Source organism: Pseudorca crassidens, chromosome 4, assembly GCF_039906515.1.
Source record: "Pseudorca crassidens isolate mPseCra1 chromosome 4, mPseCra1.hap1, whole genome shotgun sequence".
Lineage (NCBI taxonomy): Eukaryota > Metazoa > Chordata > Mammalia > Artiodactyla > Delphinidae > Pseudorca > Pseudorca crassidens.
The window spans coordinates 3269004-3283192 of record NC_090299.1 but is presented as its reverse complement, the minus strand read 5'-3'; the positions used below and the strand labels follow the sequence as shown (position 1 = coordinate 3283192).

The following is a 14189-nucleotide window of genomic DNA, read 5'->3' as shown; positions in this document are numbered from 1 at the left end:
CTCTTTAACCCTTTAGTGACCGTGAGCCTCAGATTCCCAAACCAGCCAAGATGAAGGGGGAGCCCCGGGCTCTGGGAGCCATTCCCGGTGTTTCCTGTCATAATGACCCCCACGCTAGAGCCGGGCAGATGGGCACACAGGCCACTGTTGGTTCTGTGGGTGCTTTTGAGCTCACGCTGGCCAGCAGGGCTGATTGGCTACTGATTGGTTTCACGGGGGCTCCTCAGCTGGCTGAGAGGGAAGGGCAAAGGCAAGGAGCATTCCTCGATAAAAGCTTGGCCAACCTGCTCTGTGTCCCCCCAGCAGTCGCTCCTACTGCGGCCCCGCACTGCGCCCAGCTCTGCGCTCCACAATCCGCAGAAATCTCAGACGCTTAGGGCAGCCCCGTGGGAGAGGTGACAGGGACCCTGCGGCTCGGGGAGGGATGCGCCCTGGCCCAGCCTGGACTCAGGCCACACTCTAACCCACGTGGGCATTCTGGTCACTTGCAGAGATGCCCCCGCCTTGCCTGCACCCAGAGCCACGTGAGACCCTGCAGAAGGTGAAGAATGTCCTAGAACGATGCAAGTCCTGCCGGGGCTGCCCCAAGGAGCCAACGTCCCCGGGCGTCCACGGGGCGTCCAGTGGTGTGAGCTCGCCAGACGCCAAGTCCTGCCGGGGCTGCCCCAAGGAGCCAACGTCCCCGGGCGTCCACGGGGCGTCCAGTGGTGTGAGCTCGCCAGACGCCAAGTCCTGCCGGGGCTGCCCCAAGGAGCCAACGTCCCCGGGAGTCCACGGGGCGTCCAGTGGTGCGAGCTCACCAGACGCCAAGTCCTGCCGGGGCTGCCCCAAGGAGCCAACGTCCCCGGGCATCCACGGGGCGTCCAGTGGTGCGAGCTCGCCAGACGCCAAGTCCTGCCGGGGCTGCCCCAAGGAGCCAACGTCCCCGGGCATCCACGGGGCATCCGGTGGTGCGAGCTCGCCGGACACAAAGGACCTCTCCTTCCGCCTGGACGCCGGGGATGCCCGGGCTGACCCGGAGGCCCTGGGCTCCCTGCTGCAGTTCCTGGATAAGCCCGGCTTCGAGGCCGGCTTCCAGGGCCTGTACGACCTCTCCCCGCCCGGGCTGAGCGGTGTGTTTGGCGGCTTCACCGACGATGAGGAGCTGGCCCGGCTTCTGGCTGAGGCCCGGGGGGTGGCCAAGAAGGCCGGGCTGCCCATGGCCCTGGCCAGGCTCTGCTTCCTGCTGGGGCGGCTGTGCGTCCGGCGGCTGAAGCTGTCCCAGGCCCGCGTGTACTTCGAGGAAGCCCTGGGGGCGCTGGGGGGCCGCTTCGGGGACCTCGTCCTGGTGGCGGCCGTGTACACCAGCCTGGCCGCCGTCCACCTGCGGCAGAAGAACAGGGAGAAGTGCGCGCAGGTGGTGCCCAAGGCCTTGGCCCTGCTCCTGGGGACGCCCGGCCACGTCGGCGGCTCCGAGGCCGAGTCGGGGCTCCTGCAGCTGGGCCTGCGGAGGGCTATCGGCGCCCGCAGCCCGCAGGCCGAGGCCCGGGCCTGCTTCCTGCTGGCCGAGCACCACGCCCGCGGCAAGCGGCCCGAGGAGGCCCTGCCCTTCCTGGAGAGGCTGCTGCAGCTGTACGGGGCCTCGGGGGCTCCGGGCGCCTCGTGGCCCGTCGACTGCTACCTGCTGCTGGCGGACGTCTACAGCCGCAAGTGCCTCCCTCACCTGGCACTGAGCTGCGTCAAGGTGGCCTCGCGGCGGGTGCGGGGCTCGCTGGACAGCGCGCTCCGGAGCGCGGCCCTGGTCCTGCGGGGCAGCCCCCAGCTCCCCCGCCTCCCCGCCCAGCTCGCCCCCTACCTCCTGCAGGCCCTGGCCTCCCCGGCCTCGGGCGCGGGGCGGGCGCTGCGCGGCCCCATCTACGCCAGCCTGGCCCGGCTGCACAGCCAGCACGGGCGACAGGGCAGGGCCATCGCCTTCATGACGCGGGCCGCGGAGACGGACGCCCAGATTGGCAGCCGCACGGTCGTGGACCGCCTGGTGGCCCTCGCCTGGTTGCACGTGCTTCACAGGCAGATCCCGGCAGCCCTGGACATCTTGGAGTCCGTCCTGGAGGCGGCGGTGGCCGCCCTGGACCAGGAGGGCGTGATCGCCAACATGGCGGCTATCGCCCTGAAGAGGATGGGCAGGACCCAGCAGGCGGCCGAGGGCTACTACCGCGCCCTGCGGGTCGCCAGGCGCCTGGGTCGCCAGCGGAACAAGGCGGTGGTCCTGGCCAACTTCGGGACCCTGTGCCTGCAGACCGGCGCCGGCAGGCTGGCCCAACACTACTTCCTGGAGGCCGTGAAGCTCTTCTCGCGGCTGCCCAGCGGAGAGTGCGGCCCAGACTTCACCCAGGTGCTCCTGCGGCTGGGTCACCTGTGCACCCGCAGGGCCCTCACCCGGCAGGGCAAGTGCTACTACGAGTGGGCCTTTCTGGTCGCCGTGGAGACGGACCATTTGGAGAGTAAGTGTGGGCCACACTGGCTTCCTGGAAAGAAAGAAAACACGTTTTCTTTCCACCTCTGTTCAGAACACACCTGGGGTTTGCGATTCAGAGGCGAGCGGTTGTTTTTGCACTGACAGTGCCGAGTGCTGGAAACCAGCAGACGTTTGCAGACGCCTTGAGGGTGTCCCACGCCGGGTCAGATGTCACCAGGGCAAACGACTCATCCCGATTTGCCTGGGACCGTCCTGCTTTGTACATTGAAAGTCCCGAGGCCGGGAATCCTGGCCATCTCCGGCAAATGGGCGGTGGTGACCCTGGACATAGCCCAGGCCAGGCGGGGGCAGCCGTGCGGAGGAGCCACCTGGGCCTTGAATGCTGGGTGCTTTAGCTGGTGCTGGCGTCTCCCAGCAGCCCTGGCGTCTGCCCTGCACAGAGGGTGCAAGACAGTTGCTTCATCCAACAGCTACTTGTGTGAATACTCCAGGCTCTGTGCGGGGCTCCACCTGCAAAGGCACCCGAGCGGTCCTCACTGGGGGCTGGCGGCCAAGCGTGGGAAACAGATGCCTGGGTCACAAGAGGACAAAAGCAGGAGCTCAGCTTAAACATGGGGCCCAGGCCTCAGCTCGTAGGTCGGGAAGGTCTGATCAGTCTGGGACTTGAGGGAGGAGGAGGCTTTAGCCAAGCACGGGAGGGGGGTCTGGCAGAAGGAGCAGCCAGTGCAAAGGCCCTGGGGTGAGTGAGCTGGGCCGCACAGGGAGGTGCAGAGTTTGGAGTGAGAGGGTCAGGTGGGGGTGTGGTGAGAACCTCAGGTGGGAAGCTAGGCAGGGGCCCAGGAGCCCAGGAGCCCAGGAGCCCAGGCTGTGGTTTGGTGTTTTTCCTGAGAGCGCTGGGGAGCTACTGAGGGATGTAGACCACTCACTGAGGCTGGAAGGGGTCCCTCTGGACCTCCAGAAGGAACCAAGAGCTGGGTCCCTGACCCTCCCCGTGCCCTCAGGCAGGTCCTGGTGGTGCTCGGCAGTGGAACGTGGCCCCCCTGTGTGCCTGTCAGAAACCTCCTTTGACCCACCTCCCCAGACCCGGGCCCTGGGGATTCAGACTTGGGAATGCAGAGCTGGGGGACCCAGAGGGTCATGTTGTTTGCTCCTCCCCTGTATTGAACAGTGAGGAGACTAAGGGCTAGGGTGACACCCCAGGGTCGCTCCGTGCGTGGTCTTCTTCCTTTTTTAGCCCCTTTCAGTAGTTTGTGTCTTCCTAGGATTTGTCCGTTCCATCTTGGTTACCTAATTTGTTGGCATACAGCTGTTCATAGCATGCCCTTTATTTCCGTGAGATCGGTAGTAACGTCCCCTTTTTCACTCCTGGTTTTAGTGATTTTCATCTTCTTTCTTTTTTTTCTCGGTCAGTCCAGCTAAAGATTTGTCAATTTTGTTAATCTTTTCAAAGGACCATCCCTGGGTTTCATTGATTTTCTCTATCTTTCTGTTCTCTATCATTTTATCATTTCCGCTTGAACTTTTATTTTTCCTTCCTTTTGCTTGCTTTGGGTCTAATTAACTTTTCTTTTTCTAGTTTCTTAAGGGGGGAGTTTAGGGTTTTGATTTGAATTTTTTATTCTTTGTTTGACACAGGCATTTACAGTAATAAAGTTCCTCTAAGCACTGCTTTCTCCGCATCCCCTAAATTGTGGTACGTTGTGCTTTTATGCTCACTCATCTCCAATATCTTTTAGTTTCCTTCCTTGACCCACTGGTGATTGAGGAATATGCTGCCCATGTGTACAGGTCTGTGAATTTCCCAAACTTCCTTCTGTTACTGATTCCTGATTTCATTCCGTTGCACCTGGAGAACACGCTTCGCATGATTTCAATCCTTTTACGTTTGCAGAGAATAGTTCTGTGATCCAGTCTCTGGTCCGTCCTGGAGAATGTTCGTGGGCACGTGAAGAACACATGTTCTGCTGTTGCTGGGGGCACGTTCTGTGGTCTCTTAGGTCTGGTTGGTTCGCCGTGTCGTTCACGTCTTCTCGTGGCTTGTTCATCCCCGGGTTATTTTTAAGAGTGGAAGCTCCCAATGGTTCCCAACCCTCTGGTTTTAGGAGAGGCAAGTACGGCTGAGGGCTTGGAGCCCGGCTTCATGAAGGAGGATCGGCTCTGGAATAGCGGAGCTGGATTTGAATCCCTTCTCCCCCGCATGCCGTGTGCCCCGGCTTTGAACTCAGCTTGCCCTTCTGCCACAGGGGGTGCCGGTGATCCCTGCCTTGTCCGCTCGGTGTGAGGGCAGCCCCTGTTGGGCTGGGAGGAGCTCTGTGAAGCAGAAACAGCACCCTGGCGCGGTGGGAGAGCCCGGCCAGGACGGCCCAGCCTGAGGGTTATAAAAGTGGTCGGTGCTGTCCCTGGAGCCCCTGTGACATGCCTGGCCTGGCCCTGTCTCGAGATGCTCGCCGGCTGTGTGACCTTGAGCAGGACGCTCAGCCTGTCTGCATGTGCAATGACCCCAGCGCACAGAGGCGGGCACCCAGCAGGGGACTTTGACCCTGCAAACGTTGCTGTGATGCATGATGGGAGCCTTTTCCTTTGTCTCCCGCCCAGGCCAGCTGCACGCCGTCCAGCGGCTGTGTCACTTCTACAGCACAGTCATGCCCAGTGAGGCCCAGTGTGTCGTCTACCACGAGTTCCAGCTTTCGCTGGCCCGCAGGGTGGCCGACAAGGTGCTGGAGGGGCAGCTCCTGGAGGCCATCAGCCAGCTCTACCTGTCCCTGGGCACCGAGAGGTGAGGGCTGGCCCTGGGGGCGGGCAGGGTGGTGAGGATGCTGGACCACCATCCTAGAACAGCCCCTCCTCAAGGGCCATTTCATCCCTTAGGGTCAGACGGGCTCTGGGCCAGCAGGCCTGGTCTCATCCCCAAGGGAGGCAGAGCATGTGTTTCTGGACCTTTCTTCCTGCCGTGGTGGCTTCTGGAAGCTGACCCCGCTCTGCCCTGAGTCTTTTCTCGCTGGCCCAGCTCTGGGCGAGGTAGTCTGGTCCTCGTCTGTCCCCTCAGATGTGAGGACAGCAGCCACGTGTGCCCAGAGGATTCTCATCCACTGGAGACAGCTGACTGTCCCACCTGCTTCCCTGGGACAGGATTTCAGAACCACACGTGAAGAAGCCCACCCAGAGCATCCTGACCGGGGGTGGGTGACACATGGCTGGACCACACAGCCTGCAGGCTGGCAGTCTCACAACACCCCCTGCAGCGTGGGGGCTCCCCGAGGGCGGGGAAGGAGCCAGGTTCCCTGGGACTCAGATGTGCCCGTCCTGGCCTCCGCCTCTCATCCTCGGGCCTCAGTTTCACAGCAGGGCCAATGGGCCAGCGACCTAGATCGATGCTCCACAAAGTGGGGACCCCGGATCAGCAGCCTCCACCTTGCCGGGGCGCTGGCTGGAAATGCACATTCCCAGGCCTCACTCCAGACTTCCTGAGTCAGCAGCTCTGGGAGCAGAGCCCGGCGATCTGTGTCTGAACAGCCCCCCTGGGTGGTTCCGATCTTCCCTTGGTGTGATAGCCAGTAGCCTGGACGATCTCTAAATTTCTGCCCAGTGGCCACAATCCCTGCTGCGTCTGGAAGGGACACGGGGCTGTGTTTGGGGAAATGAGGCAGACGAACAGCACGCTCCTCCTGCCTTGTGCTGCCTGCTTCCGTCCCAAGGGCCTCCTTCATCTTTGCTGGACGAGTTGCTGTATGTTCATCCCGGATCTCCCAGCAGCCTGGGAAGGGCAGGCTCTTTTCCTGCTCCTGACGTTTCAGGTCCATGGTCACCAGACGGCCCCGGGGAGAGCCCCGTCCAATCCACATGGGCGGCTGGCCCGGGAGACCTGTTCTGACCGCCCACGTCTAATTCCAGGGCCTACAAATCCGCGCTGGACTACACCAAGCGCAGTCTGGGGATATTCATCGACCTGCAGAAGAAGGACAAGGAGGCGCACGCCTGGCTGCAGGCGGGGAAGATCTACTACATCCTCCAGCAGAACGAGCTGGTGGATGTCTACATCCAGGTGCGAGGGCTCCGGGCGTGCGCGCGCGGTCACTCACCCACCCGCCCACTCACCCCTAAGCCGTCGCGTGCCAGGTGCCCGCGCCATCTCCCGCCGCCCCAGACCTCCAGCATCTTGCATAACCAGCTGAGCTCTGGGGACAGGGGCTCTGGGGACAGTGCCCCCGGCTGTGTTGGTACACAGCAAGTGCTCGATAAATGTGCAAATGTCGTGCCCACTCAGCTGACACACAGAACTCGCTTCAGCAGTGCACGGCATTTCTCCTTAAAAAACACGTTTATCACAGAAGCTCCGTTTTTTGACAGTTTCTCAAACATGACGTGATTTGTGACAAATTGAGAGACTCAAGAGCCTTGTGGGTTTTTTCCTTTTGGGCACCTGCTGTGTACCTCCCCTGGGCCAGGCCGGGGTTGACGAACCAGATCAGTAGCTGGCGGCCGGTGGAGGGTACAGCCTCCTCCACAAGGAATGCTGCCTGGGGCCAGGGCTGCGGCACAGAAAGGAGCGGGGGGGTGCGCTCGGTCAGCCTGGGGTCACGGAGGCTGTTGGAATTGTAGGGCGGTGGTAGGCATATGGGGTATTCCTGCACCAGGACTCATAGGTGCAAAGGCCCAGCGGTGCCCGGGAGTGCAGCAAGGTCAGGGCTGCGAGCCGCTGGGTGTGGCTGGACTGCGGACCAGGGCTGGTCCCCTCAGTCACTCGGCGTTTTTTTCTGAGCACCTACTACGCGCCAGGCACGTGTGAAGCCCTGGACGCGGCAGAGGAGCGACAGCCTCAGTCCTCTGGAGGGAGAGACAAGTGGACATGCGGTTGGGTGTCTCTAAGTGCTCGGGAGGGAAGATGGGGGGCCCAACGAGCCAGGATTTGGGAGCCCCAGGTGAAGCCGAGCGAGGATGCTGTGGTCTGGGCACGGCCGGCAGGATTCAGAGGCTGGCTCTGAGCTCCGTCCCGAGCGCCTCCCCAGCCCACACGTGCCGGCTCCTGGGGCCTCAGCTGGAAAGGCCTCCTCCTGGGACACAGAGCTTAGATGATTTGTCCTCATGCCAGCAGGGGACAAGGGCCCCGCATGCACAGGGACTGAGGTGTATGAGAGGAAAGAACCCTCGCTCCGTGTCGGTGTGATAGAGGGTCCCGGGCGGCCGGCAGGTGGCTGTGAGCTTCCCCCAGCGGGCCCTGCCGCCTCGCCCTGCCAGGTCACTGGGGGACCCATGAGAGTTTCTGCATCCCCACAGGTGGCACAGAACGCGGCCCTGTACACAGGGGACCCCAAGCTGGGGCTGCAGCTCTTTGAGGCGGCTGGAGACATCTTCTTCAACGGGACCTGGGAGCGGGAGAAAGCCGTGTCCTTCTACCGGGTGAGCGGCGGCTGTGGGTCCAGGCAGGTGGGCCTCAGGGGGCATCCCTCCTGGAGGCGGCGTCCCCCACGCACATGTTTAGTTTCCCGGTGGTTTGGTCAGGGATGACCTTGGCCCCCAGCCCCAGCCTGGGAGGGACAGAGCAAAGAAGGACCATCGTAGGACATGCATCTCCGTGATCCAAACACCCCTGGGAGGCGAGGACTGTCCCCGTTTTACAGATGAAGAAACAGGCTCAGAGAGGCACAAGGGTGTGCCTAAGGACACACAGCACATCAGGGGGAGGACCCGGAGCAGGGCCAGGTCTGCACGTGCCTGCCAGGGAGGGCAGCTTCTCCCCGTCCGTCTGCCCAGCTCGTGCGTGTGGCTCAGCCCCAGGGGACAGATAAACGCGGCGTATTTAGAGCCTAGAGGGGTGTTGGACCTTCCTGGTCAGGCGCCCACCACCCAGGAGGGTCAGGGCTGGTCTGAGTGTGTGTGGTGTAGCTCGATGGGCAAGGCTCACACCCAGCTTACTCGTGGCCCAGTGACGCTGGGGGTGTCACACCACTCTGAGCTGGCCTTTCCTGGGGGGGCAGAGCTGTGTAAAGCTCCAGTGGGTTAGTGGGGGCTCTGAGGAGGGTACCGGGCCTGGCTGGCTGCTGCGGGCGGAGGCCTGACCCGCCCGCCTGTGCTCGCAGGACCGGGCGCTGCCCCTGGCCGTGAACACGGGGAGCCAGGAGGCCGAGCTGCGTCTCTGCAACAAGCTGGCAGCGCTGCTGGCCGAGACGGAGGCGCCGCAGGAGGGCCTGGAGTTCGCCCACACGGCCCTGGCCCTCAGCGTCACCCTCGGTAAGCCGCACCCCGGGCCCAGGGCCTCCACCTCTGAGGTCTGAGCGCGGCCGCGCGTCTCCCGGGCTGCAGGCGCCTCTCCTGCGGGCCAGGCTGCTGAGACGGGCAGCAGCGCACCCGCCCGGGGTCTCAGGAAGCGCCGCAGGCTGGACGAGCAACGCCAGCTCTGCGGCTCCCCCGCTGCCCCCCACCTTGCTGACCACAAGGCTGGCCAAGGCCCCAGGCAGGCCCACCCCGTGACTTTCTGCCTGCTGTCCCCTCCCGCTGTCCCTTCCCCACTCGCCGCCAGCAGCCCCTGCTGGCTGGCCAAATCCCGGTCCCCTTTCCAGAGGCCGGTCCCTCAAGGCCCGAATCCCTCTGTGCCTAACGTCTTCCCCGAGACAGGGAGCCCAGGAGGGCTGGGCACACAGTAGGTGCTCAGCAGGGGAGCCCTGGAAGGGGGAGGATCTTGGAGACAGCCTCGTGTGGTGACTCCCCGAGGACGGGGTAGGGGCCGCTGACTGTGCAGCGGGAGGCCAAAGGTCATGTTTGCAGGTTGACCAGAGCCCTGGCACCTGCAGGTGCACAGACCGCAGGACTTTGGGTTCTCCAGTCAAAACAGTCACCAAAGCCCCCGTCCAGGAGGGTCCGTGCAGGCCCAGAGCCAGGGCAGCGTGATCCATGACTCTGCCGCGTCCCCGAGGAAGAAGGGGAGCGGGCCTTATCAGGTCCCCTTTACAGATGGGAAAGTGAGTCTGGGGCCAGGAAGGGGCCGGCTGGAGCTCGGAGACGGTGACGGCCGGGTGCTCCTGGCTGGCCTGTGCCCCGCCACCCTGAGCAGCCATGTCCTCACTCGTGATCCCTCCCTGCGTCCCCAGGGGACCGGCTGAACGAGCGGGTGGCCTACCATCGGCTGGCCGCCCTGCACCAGCAGCTGGGCCACGGGGAGCTGGCCGAGCACTTCTACCTCAAGGCACTCTCGCTCTGCACCTCGCCACTGGAATTTGACGAGGAGACCCTGTACTACGTGAAGGTGTATCTGGTGCTCGGAGACATCATCTTCTACGACCTCAAGGTGGGCGGGTGCAGGCAGGGCTGGGACGCTGGGGTGAGGCGGCCGTCGTGCACGCACACCGGGGAGGCCTGGGTCCCAGCGGTCTCCCCAGAGCTCTGGGCTTCCTGTGAGGAGAGGCAAGGCCAGCGGACACTCTCCGAGTCCCCCTGCGGGTCAGGCCCTGCCCTCTAGAGCCCAGGGTCAGGCTGACGTGTGAACAGATGATGCAGCCATTGGGTAAAGGACAAAATGGTGCGTAGTGGCGGCGGGGGGCTCCTGGAGGAGCTGAGCAAAGCTGAGTCTCGAGAGTCAAGCAGGAATTAGCCACAAAATAATGGGGGAGGGGGATAAAGACATTCCTGGGGCAGGGGCAGGGTCGCCGTTATTCCCAGAGACCCACGTTGCAAGGTGCAACCCAAGCCCTGGCGTCTCCTCCAGGAAGCTCGCCAGTCTGTGCAGCGCTTCCTTCCTGGAATCCTCACATCACCTGGATGGGGGTAGGGGCACTGTTATCACCTCAGTTCACAGAGAGGGAGACTGGGGCTCGAGGTGGGGTGCCACAGGACTGGGAGGAGAAGGGGACCGCTTTTCCATTTGTCTCTGAGCCCCGCAGTGGATGCAGACAAGGGCCTGGAAATGTCTCCTCTACTGTTCCCCGCCACTCCCCGTCCAGGCAGACACCCCCCATCACCCCCACTCTGCGTCTAGCACAGCACCTGCACAGTGTCCCTGCTCTGTGTTGGTTGAGGGGTGAGGGTGCCCCAGCCCAGGGGCTGAGCACTTCCCTTTCCCCTCCCCAACTAATGGCATCTAGGAGCTGGCATGGCCCTGGAAGATTCCCCACTCCCTGCAGGCAACCCCCAGTCCCCTGCCTATAGGGCAGACCAGCCTGTGCACTGGTGACACATGGTGGTCAGAAGTGGTCACTGCAGCCTCTGCTCTGTCAGAGCCAGGCAGTGCTGGGGGATCCCAAGGGCAGTGATGACCCCTGCGGCTGAGCCCCACCGGGGTCCAGGCTCCGTGCTGTCCGGGCTCCGTGCTCTCCAGGCTCCATGCTGTCCGGGCTCCATGCTGTCCGGGCTCCGTGCTGTCCGGGCTCCGTGCTGTCCGGGCTCCGTGCTGTGCAGACTCTGTGCTCTCCGGGCTCCGTGCTGTCTGGGCTCCGTGCTGTCCGGGCTCCGTGCTGTCCGGGCTCCGTTCTGTCCAGACTCCGTGCTGTCCAGACTCCGTGCTCTCCGGGCTCCGTGCTGTCCGGGCTCCGTGCTGTGCAGACTCTGTGCTCTCCGGGCTCCGTGCTGTCCGGGCTCCGTGCTGTCCGGGCTCCGTGCTGTGCAGACTCTGTGCTCTCCGGGCTCCGTGCTGTCTGGGCTCCGTGCTGTCCGGGCTCCGTTCTGTCCAGACTCCGTGCTGTCCAGACTCCGTGCTCTCCGGGCTCCGTGCTGTCGGGGCTCCATGCTGTCTGGGCTCCGTGCTGTCCGGGCTCCATGCTGTCTGGGCTCCATGCTGTCCAGACTCTGTGCTGTCCAGGCTCCATGCTGTCCGGGCTCCGTGCTGTCCGGTCTATATTCTGTCCGGGCTCCGTGCTGTCCGGGCTCCATGCTGTCCGGGCTCCATGCTGTCCGGGCTCCGTGCTGTCCGGGCTCCGTGCTGTCCAGGCTCCTTGCTGTTCAGACTCCATGCTGTCCAGGCTCCATGCTGTCAGGGCTCCGTGCTGTCCGGGATTTGTGTGGTTGGCTCTTCAAATGCTTTGCTGTAGGAGGAGCTGGTGAGTCCACAGGACAGGGCGGAGACTGAGGCCAGGAGTGGGTAGCTAATTACGGTAGAATGAGGAATAGCGCACTTCGCCTTCAGCGCCTGGGACTCTGCAGCCCTGTGGCCCTGCGGGCATGGGCCTCCGAGACTCACACCCTGGCACCCTGGGGCCCTGCGACCCTGCTCGTTCTCTCCACATCAGGGCCCCCCTCCTGGGCGGGGGGCCTGGTGGTGGAGCGACTGGGGCCAGCCTCTCCTGAGCCAACCTCTCCGTTCGCCCCGAGCCCTGTGGCCCTGGACGGTCTGAGGATAGGGCCACATCGAGCACGTACCACCCCAGGTTCTGCATGATCACTTCTGTACCTCAGCAGGGAGCCGTGTGAGGTTCCTCAGCTCAAAACAAGAAGGGGAAACTGAGGCTGGGGAGGTGAACAGATTTACCCAAGATGGGGAAGGGGGGGTGAGCCAGGCCAGGGTCAGTTCCAGACCCCAGGTATCTGATCTAAGCCCAGGCGGAACGCTCGCTGGCCCCTGACGCTGGGAGGGAGCCCTGGGGACGGGGGCTAATCCCTCCACGGTCACTCCGGGCAGGAAGGAAAGGGCAGGGCTGCAGCTGAGGCCAGGTTCCCTTGGCTGGGCAGCTGGGGTCAAGGGGCAGAGAACGCCTTCGCTTCCCTCCAAATGGGCTTCCCAGGCTGTGCTACCATCCACAGCCTCACCGTGATCGCCCTGCCAAGGCCACGCCTGCCTTACCACGCTGAGGCCTTAGAATTCCCTCACCTCCCATCCTTCTCCACGTGCCCAGGAGGGAAAGCAGCCCCCTCGTGCCCTGTGTGTGACCAAGGGGCTCACCTGCTTGGGGCAGGGATGGGAAGGAGAAAGAGGACCTGGACAGAGGCAGGACCATCTTTAGCCTGTGTGTGGTGGGTCGTAGCTGAAAGAGCGAGGCTTGGATAGGAAAGATTTGGGTGTGAATTCTGGGTCTGCCACCCGCTAGCCTCTACACACACATGTGCACACATGCACAGGAATGCACACCACCACCCCCAACCGCCCACTCTGGCCAATTCCTTCCATTATTTGAGATGCCTCCTCCTCCAGGAAGCCCTCCCATCCCACCCCAGGCTGAGTCAGGTGCTTCCCAGGCTCCCACAGCTTCCCTCTGTTTCAATGCTGGTCGACCCTTGTGGTCCTGTAGTTCCAGAATCAGCCGTGTTGGCCTCCCCGTCCCTGCCATCCACACAGGGTCCTGTGCCTGGCCGGGGCCGGGGCTGGGACAGTGTCGCTGAACTGCTACACACACCTGCTTTAATTGTCTTCTGGGTCCTTGCTCGGCGGGGGGCGGGGGGGTAGTGAGGGGCCAGGGCTGGTGACTTTGGACTTTGTCCTCTGTCCTGGGCAGGCGTTGTGAGCAGGGGGTGGCCGGGCTGGGTTTGGGTTTAGAGCAGTCCCTTGGGTGACCTCGGGTGGAGGACCTGGGGATGCTGGGGTGGGAGACAGGAGTTGGCGGGGCTGGGGAACATCCCAGCCTGGGAACGCTGGGTTTGAGGCAAAGATGTGTCTGAAACGGGATCCCATGACCTGGGGGGAGGCACGCCCCCTTGGAGCTGCAGGGGATTCTGAGATGACACCCATGAGCAGCTTTGCACTGGGCCTGGCCTGGGGAAGGCCGTTCGTGCTGGCATCAGTGTGGACGTGGGCTGGAGGGAGTCAAGCCGTGGCCACCCTGGGCCGGGGTAGCCCTGCTGGGGGCTCTCAGAGCAGCCGGTCAGACCCCAGCTCAGTTCAAGGGGAAGCCACAGATGTCCCCCCAGGTCCCAGGAGTGAGCAGGGAAGAGGCTTCCAGGACGAGGGGACGCTGGGTGCTACGAGGTTCGAGACCCTGGCTCCAGGAAGGGGGAGGACCAGTGGGTCTAGAGCACAGGAGGGACCAGGGCCACCGAGACACCAGTCCAGGCCCCCGCAGACCTCCAGTTGCTCTCAGGCAGCCCCGGGTGTGGCCCGTCTGGGGCGATGAAGCGTCCTGTGCCCCTGGAGCTCTGTCGTGGGCCCAGCCCTGGGGTTGGAGAGGCAGGCAGGGCACAGCCTTGGGGGAGACAGCTCCCCCAAAGCACCCGGTGCGGAGCCGTCCTATTGATTACATGCCGTCTCCCCTGCAGGACCCGCTCGACGCGGCCGGGTACTACCAGCTGGCACTGGCAGCGGCCGTGGACCTGGGCAACAAGAAGGCGCAGATGAAGATCTACACGCGCCTGGCTGCCATCTACCACAACTTCCTCCTGGACCGGGAGAAGTCCCTGTTCTTCTACCAGAAGGCTCGGACCTTTGCCACCGAGCTTAACATCCGCCGGGGACACATGGCCCCTGGGCGGTGCTGCGGGCGGGCGGCCTGGCTGGTCCCCGGGCCCCCGTCCTGAGCCGTGGCCTCCGTCTGTCCCAGTGTCTCAGGGGGCTCGCTTCCTGGGAAATGCGGGCACGAGGGCAGGGGTCAAATAGCAATAAATGTTTTTTGCCGAAACCTGGAGTCCTCAGGCTCCCCTCCCTGGGCTGCCTCCTCGGGAGTGTCTGGGGACTGGGCCCTGTCCCCGGGGGCCACCCTGCTGCTGCATCCCGTCCTCGGGTATGAGCGGGCAGGACTGTGAGTCTAGCCGACCCAGGCCAGGTCCCCCCAGCCAGTCACTCACGGTGTGGCCTTGGGCAAGTCCTTCCCTCAAACCCCAG

The 14189-nt window shown here is 63.6% G+C and overlaps 1 protein-coding gene across 3 annotated transcripts in view; it reads left to right on the top strand.

Moving 5' to 3' along the window:
* Nucleotides 1-13986, top strand: part of SH3TC1 (SH3 domain and tetratricopeptide repeats 1) — a 37082-nt gene extending 23096 nt beyond the window's left edge. For all 3 annotated transcript variants that reach the window (XM_067734992.1, XM_067734993.1, XM_067734994.1), the window contains 7 exons: nt 492-2480; nt 5051-5231; nt 6347-6497; nt 7730-7852; nt 8533-8683; nt 9541-9737; nt 13628-13986. In XM_067734992.1, coding sequence (XP_067591093.1) covers nt 492-2480; nt 5051-5231; nt 6347-6497; nt 7730-7852; nt 8533-8683; nt 9541-9737; nt 13628-13885 — 3050 coding nt within the window. In that variant the 3' untranslated portion in view covers nt 13886-13986. The remainder of the gene's footprint in view (nt 1-491; nt 2481-5050; nt 5232-6346; nt 6498-7729; nt 7853-8532; nt 8684-9540; nt 9738-13627) is intronic.
* Nucleotides 13987-14189: the final 203 nt, after the last annotated feature.